This window comes from Dendropsophus ebraccatus, chromosome 4 (assembly GCF_027789765.1).
Source record: "Dendropsophus ebraccatus isolate aDenEbr1 chromosome 4, aDenEbr1.pat, whole genome shotgun sequence".
Lineage (NCBI taxonomy): Eukaryota > Metazoa > Chordata > Amphibia > Anura > Hylidae > Dendropsophus > Dendropsophus ebraccatus.
Genome location: NC_091457.1, coordinates 109,736,219 through 109,749,889, shown reverse-complemented (window position 1 = coordinate 109,749,889; position 13,671 = coordinate 109,736,219). Strand labels below are relative to the sequence as shown.

Below are 13,671 nucleotides of genomic sequence, written 5' to 3'. Positions count from 1 at the left end.
TTAGATCCTATAGACATCTGTATATTCCACAGATTCTAGACTGACTCTATTCACATATAAAGCAATGCTAACGTTATTTTGAGGTAAGCTGCTCCTATGTCTACTATGTTTCATTTAAAGACTAAGTGATGTGCATATATTAGGAATTGTTGGTCATGCAATTTCATAGTTTTATGCAACACCTTTAAGAGATACAGAAGCTACATGACAACTGTGGCTTTTTTACTGAGAAGATCTCTTACACGAACTTTTATGGTCCTTCTTACGCTGCCGGCGGCGGGTCATGGTGGTTCTTGGGCTCATTTGATGTGCAGAGCGGGGAAGGGTGTTGGAATTCTGGCTGCTACTAAACCCAGGGGTTCCGGCTGACGAAGAGGAAGAAAAGTTGGTGGCAACCAAAGCTGCAATTGATAAGAAAGGGATAAAATTAAAACTAAAACTTTACTTTTAGTGCTAATGTTTTGAAATGTTTAAAGAGTCACTGTTTAAAAAAAACAAAAAACGTTAAAGTTATTGATCACAGAGGGTCTCACTGCTCATAACCGATGCAATCAGGAGATATAGCCAGGGAGAGAGCACGGCGGCCATGCAATCCCCTCCCCACCCACTCACTAATTCCGATAGAATAGCCTCTTTATAGTCTATAAGGATAAACTGATGGAATTAGTGAGCGGCTGGGGACAAGATCGCATGGCCATCACTCTCTTTTTCCCTCGCTATATCTCAGCAGTGAGACATGCTGCGACCAATAACTTTCGCCTGATGACATGTCTAAAGTTATTTTTAGCGACAGTGACTTTTTTAATCACATGAGAGAAGACAAAGCTGCAGTGACAATTCTGAATGCACAGTGAACTCTTCCAGCACCCTCTGCTTGTTCAGTGTCTGCAACCAGCTTGCTCTTGTGATTTGCATCAGGTACTGTACCATCCTAAGACGTAGGAAAAGTAAGTACCACTTACTTTACCCAAGCTCTACTACGTAAATTAGAGTGTCTGTAGAGAAACTTCCAGTAACAACCATTAGAATTGTAGATGCAGCTCTGCTATCTTCATAGCACAAAGTTTTAAACATACATTTACAGTAGTCTTGATTTGAGCTTGGGTTCCACGTAGGAGTCTTGCAGTGCCCTGGGTGGTGAGTGTGACAGTAGTTGATGCAGGGGTCCCAGCAGTGGTGGTGTTCACTTTTTTGCACTTTAACTAGATAAATAAAAAGTAAACATTAGGATATGCAATATAATAGTGATAAGTACACAGTCAAAATATTCAATAAAAGAGGAGAGAGATAATGTTGCCAGTGGAAATGCTCACAGGGAACAGAGACATTAAAGGGAAAATGTAAATCAACAGTAGATGTGATATAAAGCAAGTTTGCAATTTACATTCATTATTTATTTTTTTTAGTTATAATGGAGAACACGGCACTTCCTGTTTTCTGGCTTTTGTTTCTCAAAAAACAGGAAACAGTCAGAAAACAGGAAGTCCTGTGTATCCCAGGCCATCTGAGCGCTCACAGAGAGAAGGCAGTCATGTGATTGAAGGACACATTGAGCTGTGACTCTTTGTACTGGCCGGAATTCCTGTGTTTAGTCCGTTTTTTTAACCAGCACAAGTCAGAAAACCTGCCTTCAGGAAACTGGACCGGGATCTCTGGTTCAGCTTTGTTTTACAGCATGATAACAACAACAAAAATAATCAATGTAAATTGCAAACTTGCTTCATATCACATCTACTGTTGGTTTAGATTTTGTTACAGTGACACTTTAAGGCCCCATACACATTTCTCCAACAGATGATATTGGAGGAGAGGAAGATTGTGCATGTTGGATTTCAACTGCCTGGCCCTACTGTTCTCAAAAAAATAAGCTGCCACCAGATCTGTCTGGCAGGGATTCACCCCTCCTCTCTCTCCATTAAGAAGAGTTGATAGATTGCTTTTGGCTGATCAAATGTCTGACCACATCCAGAGCTGCATTCAGAATTCTGCCAGGCTCCTAACATCTTCATGCTGCTGGTTCAGGTCTACAGAAAATACTTTGCTGCGGAGCATTGGAGGGAGGGATAGTGTTTAGACCAAACAAGGGACAGAAAATAAATACAAAATAACAAAAGTTTTAATGCTGAACGGCAAATAAATAGATCATTAGAACGCATGCTAATTCTAGGGGGAACTGTGAATGCAGCTCTGAAATAAAAAAACACAATTCAGCCAAGGACTGGAAAATGAAAGGAAACTGATAGTAAGTATCTCATATGTAGATGTAAGGCTTGGTTTAGCTCCAACAATGTGACTCAGTGTTGAGCAATGAAGTTCTATACCTAGAATGAACTCTAAAATGTTTCTGTAGCGGTTTCACTTCCCTATCGAGACCTAGCTACTGGCTGGCAACCAAACCAAAATCTCTTGGCTATGGGGATAACTGTCCATTCTCCACCATGGCTAAATAGGGATGGCACACACTTGCATAAGCAGCAATATGTCCGATAGTCGCTCTCTCACTGCAGAGAAGTAACATGTCTGTGTAATCATTTTATATCTACGTCTCACTTAACCATTTAATTGTGCGTGGCCAGGTAACAGACATCAAAGGAATCACATTAGCACTATACATTAGTTTTAGGCCAAATAGGTAAGACACATCCCACTCAATACATAATACCCTTCTTATTGTGATTAAAGGCAACAATTCTACCCTGTAAATGTTGGAGCTGTGTAAAGATGCTGACAGATAAGCTGTCATAGGATTTATTCCAGCCTATAAATGACTGCATTACATTGCTCCAACCTTGCCCTGTCAGATAACAGCCCTTCATGGATGAGAAGAGCGTTTTCCTCTGCAGACTGACTGCAGGCAGATGGCTCCGACCATCACCAGGCCCGCCTGAGATCCCATCACAACACACCCAGGGGGAGACTCTGGATGCGGCAAGCTCATGGACTGACCAGTCTCTGGTGGTCTCAGAGAGAGCCTGCTGTGATGTGCTGGGAGGATCTCCAGTTTCACATTCTCTGTGGTGCTCGCAAGAAGCTGCGTTGCCTCCATGACAGTGCAATGCTCCGTACTTGTACCATCTATGGAAAGGATGTGGTCACCAGGGTGAAGGGCTCCACACCTACAAAAGAAGGAGTACAATAACTTAATGTACTGTATGTATAGAGGATCATAAGTGGTTTGTCTGGGTTTGGGACCCCCAAATCGATTATATTGATGTCTGTATAGTAACCAAATCTAGAAGATAAAGCAGACATTGCAGCAATCACATTATGCTGCTAATTCCCTATCAAATCCTTAGGGTCTATTTACACTGACATTAAAGTGTACTACATGTTGTAGGGGGTCCTCTAACATATGCCTAGCCATACAGCGGTATTCATCGCCCACTAACTCCCAAAACAACAACAACAAAAAAAGACGGTGTAATATTTTTTTTGTTCTTCACAGGATGCTTCTGTAGAGAATAATGCAGCAATGCTAAATGATGCTGAAAAAAAGAAGGTATACAGATCTATAATCAGCCTCTGTTGTGTATACAGGCATCTACAGCTTTCCCAGTTTGAATTCAGCCCTAAAAGGGATATCGACCAAAGGTATAGCAGCCCACTATATGCCAGAAGCACACAATGGGTGCATGGTGGCCAGAATAATGTTTTCCACACCATATGCTAAACATGGAGTAGAGAAGGAACGTGAACAGAGCCTTCTGCATTTGTTTGTACAGAAGGACCTAAAGCAGCATTTTGATGGAGCTACATAGAAGAATGACCACAAAGCTGATCCTGTGTTACAGTGTGTATTTTACTCCACGTCTGTATGTGCAGTTGAATTTATTTACTACCTGTACAGTGTCTACAATTGATTTGCTCTTGTAATTCTGAGATTGTCATCTTTATGCCAAGCTCTGTACAGTCACCTAAAACTGCCCCTTCACATTTCAGGTGCTTAAATAAGGTGTTAGAGGGTATGTCTCTCAATAACAACTAACAGAAGGATGAGTGCAGCTCTGCAGAATAATACAAGCTTGCTTTAAAAAGTCATTGTATGCAATGACTCCATTAAGTGCGGCTCTGGAGTATCATACAGGGTGTAACTCAGGATCAGTGCAGGATACATAATGAATGTACACTCTGTAGATTTTAATTCTAGATGTATAAGAATGTTTCAAATAAAGTGTGAATTACTTCGCCTTGGAAATACTCACCGGTCAACTACACTTGCAGGTTTGACTTTGTCAATGATTATGACTTGCTTGTTCCGGTGAGTTCCAGTGCTTAGAGATATGCCCAGCGTGGATCCTGGAGTCTTGGCTATTTCCACTAGCAGAGGTCCTGATGCATTTGTCACAGTGTCTGGGTGAAGAAATTGAGATATAAGAGATAGGAGATATTCTAGGTCACTGTGTAATCTAGTTCAGTCCTCCATGAGTTACCCGCTCTTTACTGAAATTCACAGAGGGGAAGCTGGATCTGGTCCAATCAATTAATTTCCTGCATCAGATGATAAGTGGGGTGACTGCACCTCGGAGGGTTCCAACTTGTTAAATGACTCCTAGCAAGACGCATCAGCAATCTGCCTTTCTGTCCCTACTGGGGTGAGGAGAAAACTTGCCAGGACTAGCCCAGACACCACAGTAAGGGTCCTATTAGACAAAGCGATTTTTAGTTGTCCCCGATTAACGAAAAATGACGGCAAACCTGAAATCATTCCACATAATACACAAAACGATAGTTGTGTACAGACACCAAAAGATTTGCGAACGGTTATTGAACAATTGACAATGATTTTAGGGTCAGCTCAACGACATGCAAACGAATGATTGGTGCTTGCATACACATGTAAAGATGTTCGCTTAAATTCGAATAATAAAACGTTTTTTTCGCACAATAATCTTTCCGTGAAATCACTGGTGAGTTGTGAACCAGTAGATGGCAACCACATGTAATCTTTTAGGGCCCGTTATTTGAGTGGAAAGGCGCAGAGAGCGAAGGAACGCGAACGCTCCCATTCAAACAGATAGCAGGCAGGAGTCCGCATGCAGGGTTTCGCTCAGAATTTCAGCACCAATTCCGTAGTGTGAACAGGCCCTTACATTAAAAAACAGAGCAGGAGATGAGCACACTGATATAAAGTGCCTTTAAAGTTTGTGTGTAATTAAGGGAAATGATGGAATGAACTCTATCATTTCCCCCTACGACATAGAATTCGCCTATAGTATCGCCTCTCTGCTCCCCCCGGCCTGTCCGCTCTTCTCCCTGTCCACCTCCGCCGCCTCTCTGCTCCCCGTTCCGCTCGTTTCCCCTGCTACGCGCCTGCTGCTCCCCCGGCCTGTCCGCTCCGCTCCCCGTCCGCCCCTGCCGCCAGGAGGTGTGCAGCTCCGCTCCCCGTCCGCCTCCGGTCCTGTCCGCCCCGCCCTGCGACACGCCTCCTGCTCCCCCAGCCCATCCGCTGTGCTCCCCGTCCGCCCCAATGCCGTATGCCTTCCGGGAGGTGTGCTGCTCTGCTTCCCGTTTGCCTCCGTCTCCGTCCACCCCGCCGACTTATGCCGCTCCGCTCCCCTCTGTCCACCACCAAACATAGAGCCGGGCGACTCCTCGATTGTTCATCCCGTCATTTCCCAGAAAGGGGTCAGGAATTTGATCAAATCCCTAGAGAAATGATGGAACGGCACGGTCTTTCCATCATTTCCTGGGATTTGATCAAATCCCTGGATTCTACCATTTCACTGCAACAAAATCATGTTTTCCATATGCTCCTACACTCCACCTATTAGTGGCTGTGTATATATAATATAAATAGAGTAATAATAAGGAACTGCAGACTCACATATATAAATAATTGCTTTAAAATACATTCTATTCTATTCTATTTTGTAGTCACCAAGATGAATACAGTAAACAGGACACAACATTTCCATTCCATGGAAGACAAGCTCACCCATTAGTGAGACATCATATTCAATCTGGAAGACTGCCTCCTGGCTGCATTGCCGAAGAATGTTAAGAGCGTCACAGAGTGGAACATTGTGTAGAACAATGCCGTCCACACACAAAATCCTGTCCCCAACTTTCACCGTTCCTTCCCTGAAAAATGAAACATGTTGAGAAGTGCCAGTAAGCAAACAGAGGGCAAAATCCACCCAGAACATCAACCCATCATTAACGTTACAATATACTGTTGTACATAGTATCATTGTAGTTATATTCTTGTACATAGGGGGCAGTATTATAGTAGTTATATTACTGTGCATAGGGGGCAGTATTATAGTAGTTATATATATAGTATATAGTAGTTATATTCCTATATATAGGGTGCAGTAACAGCAGGAGTTATAGGGATTACTTTAGTAGTACTTGTCTTTTAACTTGCAACAATGTAACTCAGCAGATACAGAAGTAAGGGTCCATTTACACAGAAAGATTATCTGACAGATTATCTGCCAAAGATTTGAAGCCAAAGCCAGGAATGGATTTGAAACGGGAGAAATCTCAGGCTTTTCTTTATGACCTGTTCTCTGTTTATTGTCTGTTTCTGGCTTTGTCTTCAAATCTTTGGCAGATAATCTGTCAGATAATCTTTCTGTGTAAATGTACCCTAATGCTACATTTACACGTAATGACTATCATGCGAATTTGCGAGATAACGTTCAAATTCGAACCATAATCGAACGTGTAACCGCAACAACGCATCGAACGACGAGCGAGAAATCGTTCATTTTGATCTTTGAACATGTTCTTAAATCATCGTTGGCAAAAAATTCGCAGATCGTTCCGTGTAAACAGTCGTTCACCTATTTTACCTATGTGCAAGATAGGCTTAAGCGATCGCAAAACGAATTTTCCGTACGATATATCGTTCCGTCTAAACACTGATCATTATAAAAGAAAAATCGTTACTTTAAAGTCGTTAATCGTATGATCGGGCGAATTATCGTTCCGTGTAAACGTAGCATTAGTCTGATCAATGATAGCTGCACTTTATTCAAGAGCAAACAACCCCACCTCTTCTGGCCACACCAAATAAAGTTGTGTGCCTGCAAAACAGCTGCAGCCCACCAGTGCACTCTCTCCCCACCAAAAGTATGGGGATCTCATGGTTATAGTTATTGAACGGACCGCCTGACTCCATTCTTTGGCGCTCAACAGACTCTGTGACTAAGGCTCTGAATAGAGCCCCAGCAGAAATGTGAACCTAGCTCTACGTGTACAGTCATGGCCAAAAGTTTCGAGAATGACACAAATATTATATTTTCACATGATCTGCTGCCCTCTGGTTTTTATGTGGGTTTGTCATATTTTTTTTATCACATACAGAAATATAATTGCAATCATATTATGAGTAACAAAAGCTTATATTGACAGTTCGAACGAGTTAATGCAGCAAGTCAATATTTGCAGTGTTGACCCTTCTTCTTCAGGACCTCTGCAATTCTCCCTGGCATGCTCTCAATCAACTTCTGGACCAAATCCTGACTGATAGCAGTCCATCAATTCTTGCACAATCAATGCTTGCATTTTGTCAGAATTTGTTGGTTTTCGTTTGTTCAGCCGTCTCTTGATGATTGACCACAAGTTCTCAATGAGTTTAAGATCTGGGGAGTTTCCAGGCCATGGACCCAAAATCTCTATGTTTTGTTCCCTGAGCCATTTAGTTATCACCTTTGCTTTATGGCAAGGTGCTCCATCATGCTGAAAATGGCATTGTTGATCGCCAAACTGCTCTTGGACAGTTGGGAGAAGTTACTCTTGGAGGACATTCTGGTACCATTCTTTACTCATGGCTGTGTTTTTAGGCAAGACTGAGAGAGCCGATTCCCTTGGCTGAAAAGCAACCCCACACATGAATGGTTTCAGGATGCTTTACAGTTGGCATGAGACAAGACTGGTGGTAGCGCTCACCTCATCTTCTCCGAATAAGCTGTTTTTCAGATGTCCCAAACAATCGGAAAGGGGATTCATCAGAGAAAATAACTTTACCCCAGTCCTCAGCAGTCCACTCCCTGTACCTTTTGCAGAATATCAGTCTGTCCCTGATATTTTTTCTGGAGAGAAGTGGCTTCTTTGCTGCCCTCCTTGAGACCAGGCCTTGCTCCGAGAGTCTTCTCATCACAGTGTGTGCAGATGCAATCTGAGGTGCAATCTTTCTAGTTGCGATACTCTTCCCTGCTAGGCCATTTTTGTGCAGTGCAATGATGACTGCACATGTTTCTTTAGAGATAACCATGGTTAACAGAAAAGAAACAATGATGCCAAGCACCAGCCTCCTTTTAAAGTGTCCAGTGGTGTCATTCTTACTTAAACATGACAGATTGATCTCCAGCCCTGTCCTCATCAACACCCACACCTGTGTTAATGGAGCAATCACTGAAACAATGTTAGCTGGTCCTTTTAAGGCAGGGCTGCAATGATGTTGAAATGTGTTTTGGGGGATAAAGTTCATTTTCTAGGCAAAAATTGACTAGAAGTCATTGCTGTTAAGCTGATCACTCTTTATAACATTCTGGAGTATATGCAAATTGCCATATTAAAAACTGAAGCAGTAGACTTTGTAAAAATTAATATTTGTATCATTCTCAAAACTTTTGGCCATGACTGTAGTATAGCTGGTATAGCATGTGGCAGAATATTAGCAATAAACCTCTTCTTCTCTCACCTGGAGAAAGCCACCTTTTATTATCTAAAATGGGTTATCCAGTGTTAGTTGATTATTTATATAATGCTGCCCTGTTGGAAAATATAAAAAACATCTTATGCTTACCTCTCTGCACTCCCCCTGGTGAACGGTTGCAGCCTCTCAGCTGTCCCCACTGACTGCAGCCGCCGCCACTTACGAAGCGAACTTGTCTCAGGTGTAAGAGCCTGCTTAGCCAATCACAGTGCTGGGGCCACCGATTGGATGAGCGGGTTGTCATTCCTGAGACGACTCCGACTCCAGTCAGCGGAAAACGCAGGGGGAATGCGGACAGGTAATCAAAAGAGATGTTTATTATGTTTACAAACAGGGCAGCAGTATATAAAAAAATTCCTTACACTGGATAATTATTTTAAATAAAAAAAACTAACTGACACATAAGATTAAAGATTAACCCTTGCATCCACTCCAGGTGTCTTTGTTATCATCTTGGATGAATTCTCTCTGTGCTTAACTGAGCTATTAAAATGACAAATACTTCAAATCATTCTGAATATCAGACAGTGTCTCACTTTGATCAGTACAATCTGCTTAGGTCTGTCTGTCACTGCCAGGGCACCTGCATATCTTAATAGAAATGTGCTCATTGATTTAATGTTAAGAATCAAGAGACTTTAGGACAGAAGGATTCTGCAGGGATTGGGCAGCCTGGTGTACCAGGCTTACAAGGTTATTGTGTCACCAACATTCTGATAGGTGGTGGTAGTAGATGGGGTGCATGCCAGAATGATAGGTCACTCAGGGTTATTTAATATGGAGATGTAATCAAAGCAGAAAAGAAATAGAAAATACCATGATGAATTGAAAGACTATTTTAAAATGAGGAATTGTAGACTAGAGATGGAGGACAACAAGTTGGAGCCAATTGTCTACACATCCGTAATAATATAGAAACACCCCCAAACTAGTAACCCTCAAATATCAGTATAATGGAAGTTCTGCAATGTTCTATTACAATTTGCATTTTAATTCTTCAACATTTTCAAGACCTCTGCTTGCTGTGAATGCATTGGAGCATTCTCGTTTTCTTCCTGAGGATAAACTCCTAATACTTTTGACAGCTGAAGGAATGTTAGAACTATGTGATTCTGATAATATGACACGCAACTGTGCAGCAATTGAGACGTCTTTAAGAAGGTAGTGTAAAATAAGATAAAAAGTGACAGTAGCTAATTTTACTGTAGAAATATTAGGTTTCCATTGGACTGTGGTTATTTATCCAATAATCTAGAATCATCCAGAATCCATTATCTCTTAGCTTTGGCAGATTCTGGATTAAAGGGATTTCAAAGCAACATTTCTATTTCTCTACAGTTCTTTAATCCTGTCCTAGTTACATACATAATACATATTCAAAAAACTGAGAACTCCAGGCAAAAAAATTTAAATTATACAATTATGGAAAAGTAAAAAAAATATGTGTTAACCCATCCTCCAGGATGCTGAGTGGTGCTAGTTATTGGTTCAGTTTGGCTTATGTAATATGCATTTATTTAAAAGAACATTTCATGCAAAGCAACATTCTGCCCAGTGCAGGTCCAGAGGGTGAGTGGGGGGCATAAAACAGGGATTGATGTTCTTTAAATTCCTATGTGGTACTCCACCACCTCAGGACGTGCACTAGGCATAACACAGTGCATCACTTTTGTCTGGAGTTTTCCTATAATCAACATAAATTAAGTCCAATTTAAAATGCATTGCATTGTTTTATTTTAGATCTTGTACTAAACCAAAGTCTAGCCTGACTTATACTCCGGGACTGCATTCACAATTCTGCAGCCTTCCGAGCTGAAATCCCCAAGCTTTCCCTGCTGACATTATCTAGTGCCACAGGGCATCCTCATTCCGCTACCCTGCAGCAAAACTGGAATATAAAATATGATGCTATCTATTTTTGTTAAAACTTTGATTGTCTTTGATTGTCTGGTTAACTGGTTTAACATTTGCCCGTGCAAAATGCCAAATTATCAAACAGTTCTGGATTATTGGAATCACTGAGCACTGAGATTATAGGATTATGTTAATTTATGTTGTATTTTAGGCAGCCAGAAAAAAAATACTTGAATTTATCCAGCTTGCCGCAGCTTCTGTATCTGGAGGAGAGTAAATCTTTCCTAAAAGACAGGACTTTTATTTAACAGGGGAATTAGAAGAGGCGCTCATCCACCGTCCTAAACTGTCTGCTGTGGAATTAAAGCGACATTAGCAGTCATTTGCAATATGCCTCCTGCTCCCTGCTTGTTGTAAGTAATACTGGGGATAGATTTATGAAAGTGCCATACTGCAGATCCTGCTGTCACAAATGCCGCATTTAACTCCTTGTATGTCCGGAACTCTCAAACACTACCATGATTACTAAACAGATACTTTGGGCTAGATTAACTATTGCAGATGCAATACAAATTTGGTGTAATTTGCATTGTCTTAAGTTAGCCATACACCTTTAATAACTGATGGTCGAATGATTGTTCAGTCATCAGTTATCCCATTCGGTCCCTGTCCTCCCCATACACAGGAACCTTCGGCACGCTCAAGCGTTCCTGTGTTCTCTATGGGAAGGAGAGGGTTGAGCTGCAACCAGAGAGCTCTAACTACAACTCATCTCTTTGAGAACTAAGAGGCTGGGTGAGAGAGCCCCATAAACCTTATACCAATGGGTGAACCCGTTGCGAGAGGTGGATATGGCCAGCTAAAGTTTAGGGGGTTTGGGGACCTATACATGACTTGTGCCACATTAATAGACACTTTTTTCATAGTGTCAGAGAAAGGGAAGCATTTTCAGTAAAAGGGGCATGGCTTAAGATGTAACACCATGTGCGAAAAAATGTGCCAATATTAACCAATCAATAGGTGACCTAAACTTAGGGCCCTATTCCACTGGACGATTATCGTTCAGATTATCGTTAAATCGTTCGAATCTAAACGATAATCGTTCGGTTGAAATGCAGTTAACGATTAACGACCGAACGAGAAATCGTTGATCGCTTTATAAGACCTGGACCTATTTTTATCGTTGCTCGTTCGCAAATCGTTCGCGTTGAATAAGACATCGTTCGGTCGTTCGCAATAGATACGAATGCAATAGCGAATAAATAGCGAAGAAAAAACGATCGCAATTACGATCATAAGTAACGATTATCGTTCAATGGAAATGAGTGAACGTTTTCAGGTCTTTCGCAATAGTGGTCGTTTGCGATCGTTAATCGTTAATGATATGCAAACGATAATCGTCCAGTGGAATAGGGCCCTTAGACTATACAGTCTAAGAATATGAAACGAGCAACTGTGATAAACCTGACGTGTCTGATCTTAGTTTACAATGTCTCAGAATTAAAAAGAATGAAGCAACAGGTACATCAGGTTTTTTTTTTTTTCCTTATACCTTAGCTGTTTGGCACTGGTTCAACCCTTCTTTCGAAACGCTGCCGGTTCCTGCACGCAGTGACAGTCTTTTCCTGAGCGCGGCCCGGTTTTACGCACTGTGTGCTGAAACCCCCTCCTCTCTGTAATGCGGCTCCATTAGAATTAAAGAAGCTGAGTCACAGAGGGGATGGGATATGGTCAAACTAGGGGGGAGGCGGTGGACCTGTATCCAGTGCTCCGAGACGGAGCTGCGGAAAGACCAGCCTTAAGCGCGGAACCAGGCAGTGTTTCAAAAAAAGCACTGTGCCACCAGGATCCTCGCCCCGAGTGGCTAAGATATTAAGAAAAAGAGAAAAAAAAAGCTATGTACCTGATGGTACATTCACTTTAAATAGTTTTAGCAAAACTGAGCTAACATATTTCAGCACATTTTATCCATACCTATCAGCAGGTCCTCCTGGTCTCACATAGGTTACTACCAAAGGCCTTGATTTGTGCCAGTCATCCTGTGCCCCTCCTGCAAAGAAAAGTATAGGAACCTATTACTGCATTGTGTATTACACCCTTCCCCATCCTCCAATTTATACCTAATTAGGGAAGTTTGGGAGGGATCGGTACAAAGTTGTAATTTATTGCACCTGGACCCCAGGGTTAAATCTGTCCTGGTTCTCTCCAGTCAACTATCACATGTCAATAATAGTTCTACCCCCTCTGCGCTACCTATACTTACAGTACAAGTCAGTAAGTGCTATATAAGAAGTGGCGTGGTAAGCATGAAACTGCATCCTGTGATAGATCATTGTAATGTGGATAAATTGATAATATGCAATACAGTTGGGGTACTGGATCCCTTCTACAACACCTGGCAGCATCTTGGGTAAGATAATCTCTAAAATAGAACAGTAACCCCATAGGACGGCATCATAGGCTGCCTATACTGCAATATTATGCTGCGATTTATTATCAGGCTTTTTATACTATTGAATCCTTGAATAACACTGTGAGTATATTACACATGTATACGTTCAATTATTTCATAGCTAGATGCTATTATAAAGGACCTAGACATTATGCACACTATAGTGTCTCCTCTCTTTGTGCTACAGTGCCATTGAAGCTACGCAGCTACCGTATCGCTTTAGATATAGATCTCTGTTCCCTCTGGGAATTACAAGGGCAGTTCACAACTGAGGATAACATGGGCTGAAAGCTCAATGGAGCATAAACGGAAAAATACCGCAAGCTGCATCTATACTTTGCCTGGCAATTCTCCTGTGCTGCCCCAAGTGGTTGCCTGTGTTCATGCAGTCTCATTACAAAATTACTTATTTTTCCAGTTATTTTCCAAGCTGATATTGTAAATGACTAGAACTTATTATGGGTCACAACAAAATGTAGAGCATGAACACATCAATACCAGTTAACATGGGGTGAAGCTGGTACTGCATTACTGGGAAAGCTAGCTAATAATAAAGTGATTTTACAGCTCCCATCAGGGAATGTAACCCAGCTTTCCAAGACTCCTAAATCCAAATTTGCTGTGTTTTGCAGCAAAATGGGCGCGTGGCATGTATAGCTGCAGCAATGGCAGGTCCGCCATTCAGGAATCTCGGAATGTT

General features: G+C 41.7%; 1 protein-coding gene across 9 annotated transcripts in view; it reads right to left on the bottom strand.

Moving 5' to 3' along the window:
* Window positions 1-13,671, bottom strand: part of GRIP2 (glutamate receptor interacting protein 2) — a 257,423-nt gene that overhangs the window by 40,210 nt on the left and 203,542 nt on the right. For 8 of the 9 annotated variants that reach the window (XM_069966694.1, XM_069966692.1, XM_069966697.1 and 5 more), the window contains exons 6-11: window positions 12,494-12,569; window positions 5,936-6,081; window positions 4,203-4,350; window positions 2,947-3,116; window positions 1,077-1,202; window positions 243-401 (exon numbers count right to left, since the gene is read on the bottom strand). In XM_069966694.1, coding sequence (XP_069822795.1) covers window positions 243-401; window positions 1,077-1,202; window positions 2,947-3,116; window positions 4,203-4,350; window positions 5,936-6,081; window positions 12,494-12,569 — 825 coding nt within the window. The remainder of the gene's footprint in view (window positions 1-242; window positions 402-1,076; window positions 1,203-2,946; window positions 3,117-4,202; window positions 4,351-5,935; window positions 6,082-12,493; window positions 12,570-13,671) is intronic. The other variant, XM_069966693.1, reaches the window with a different exon arrangement.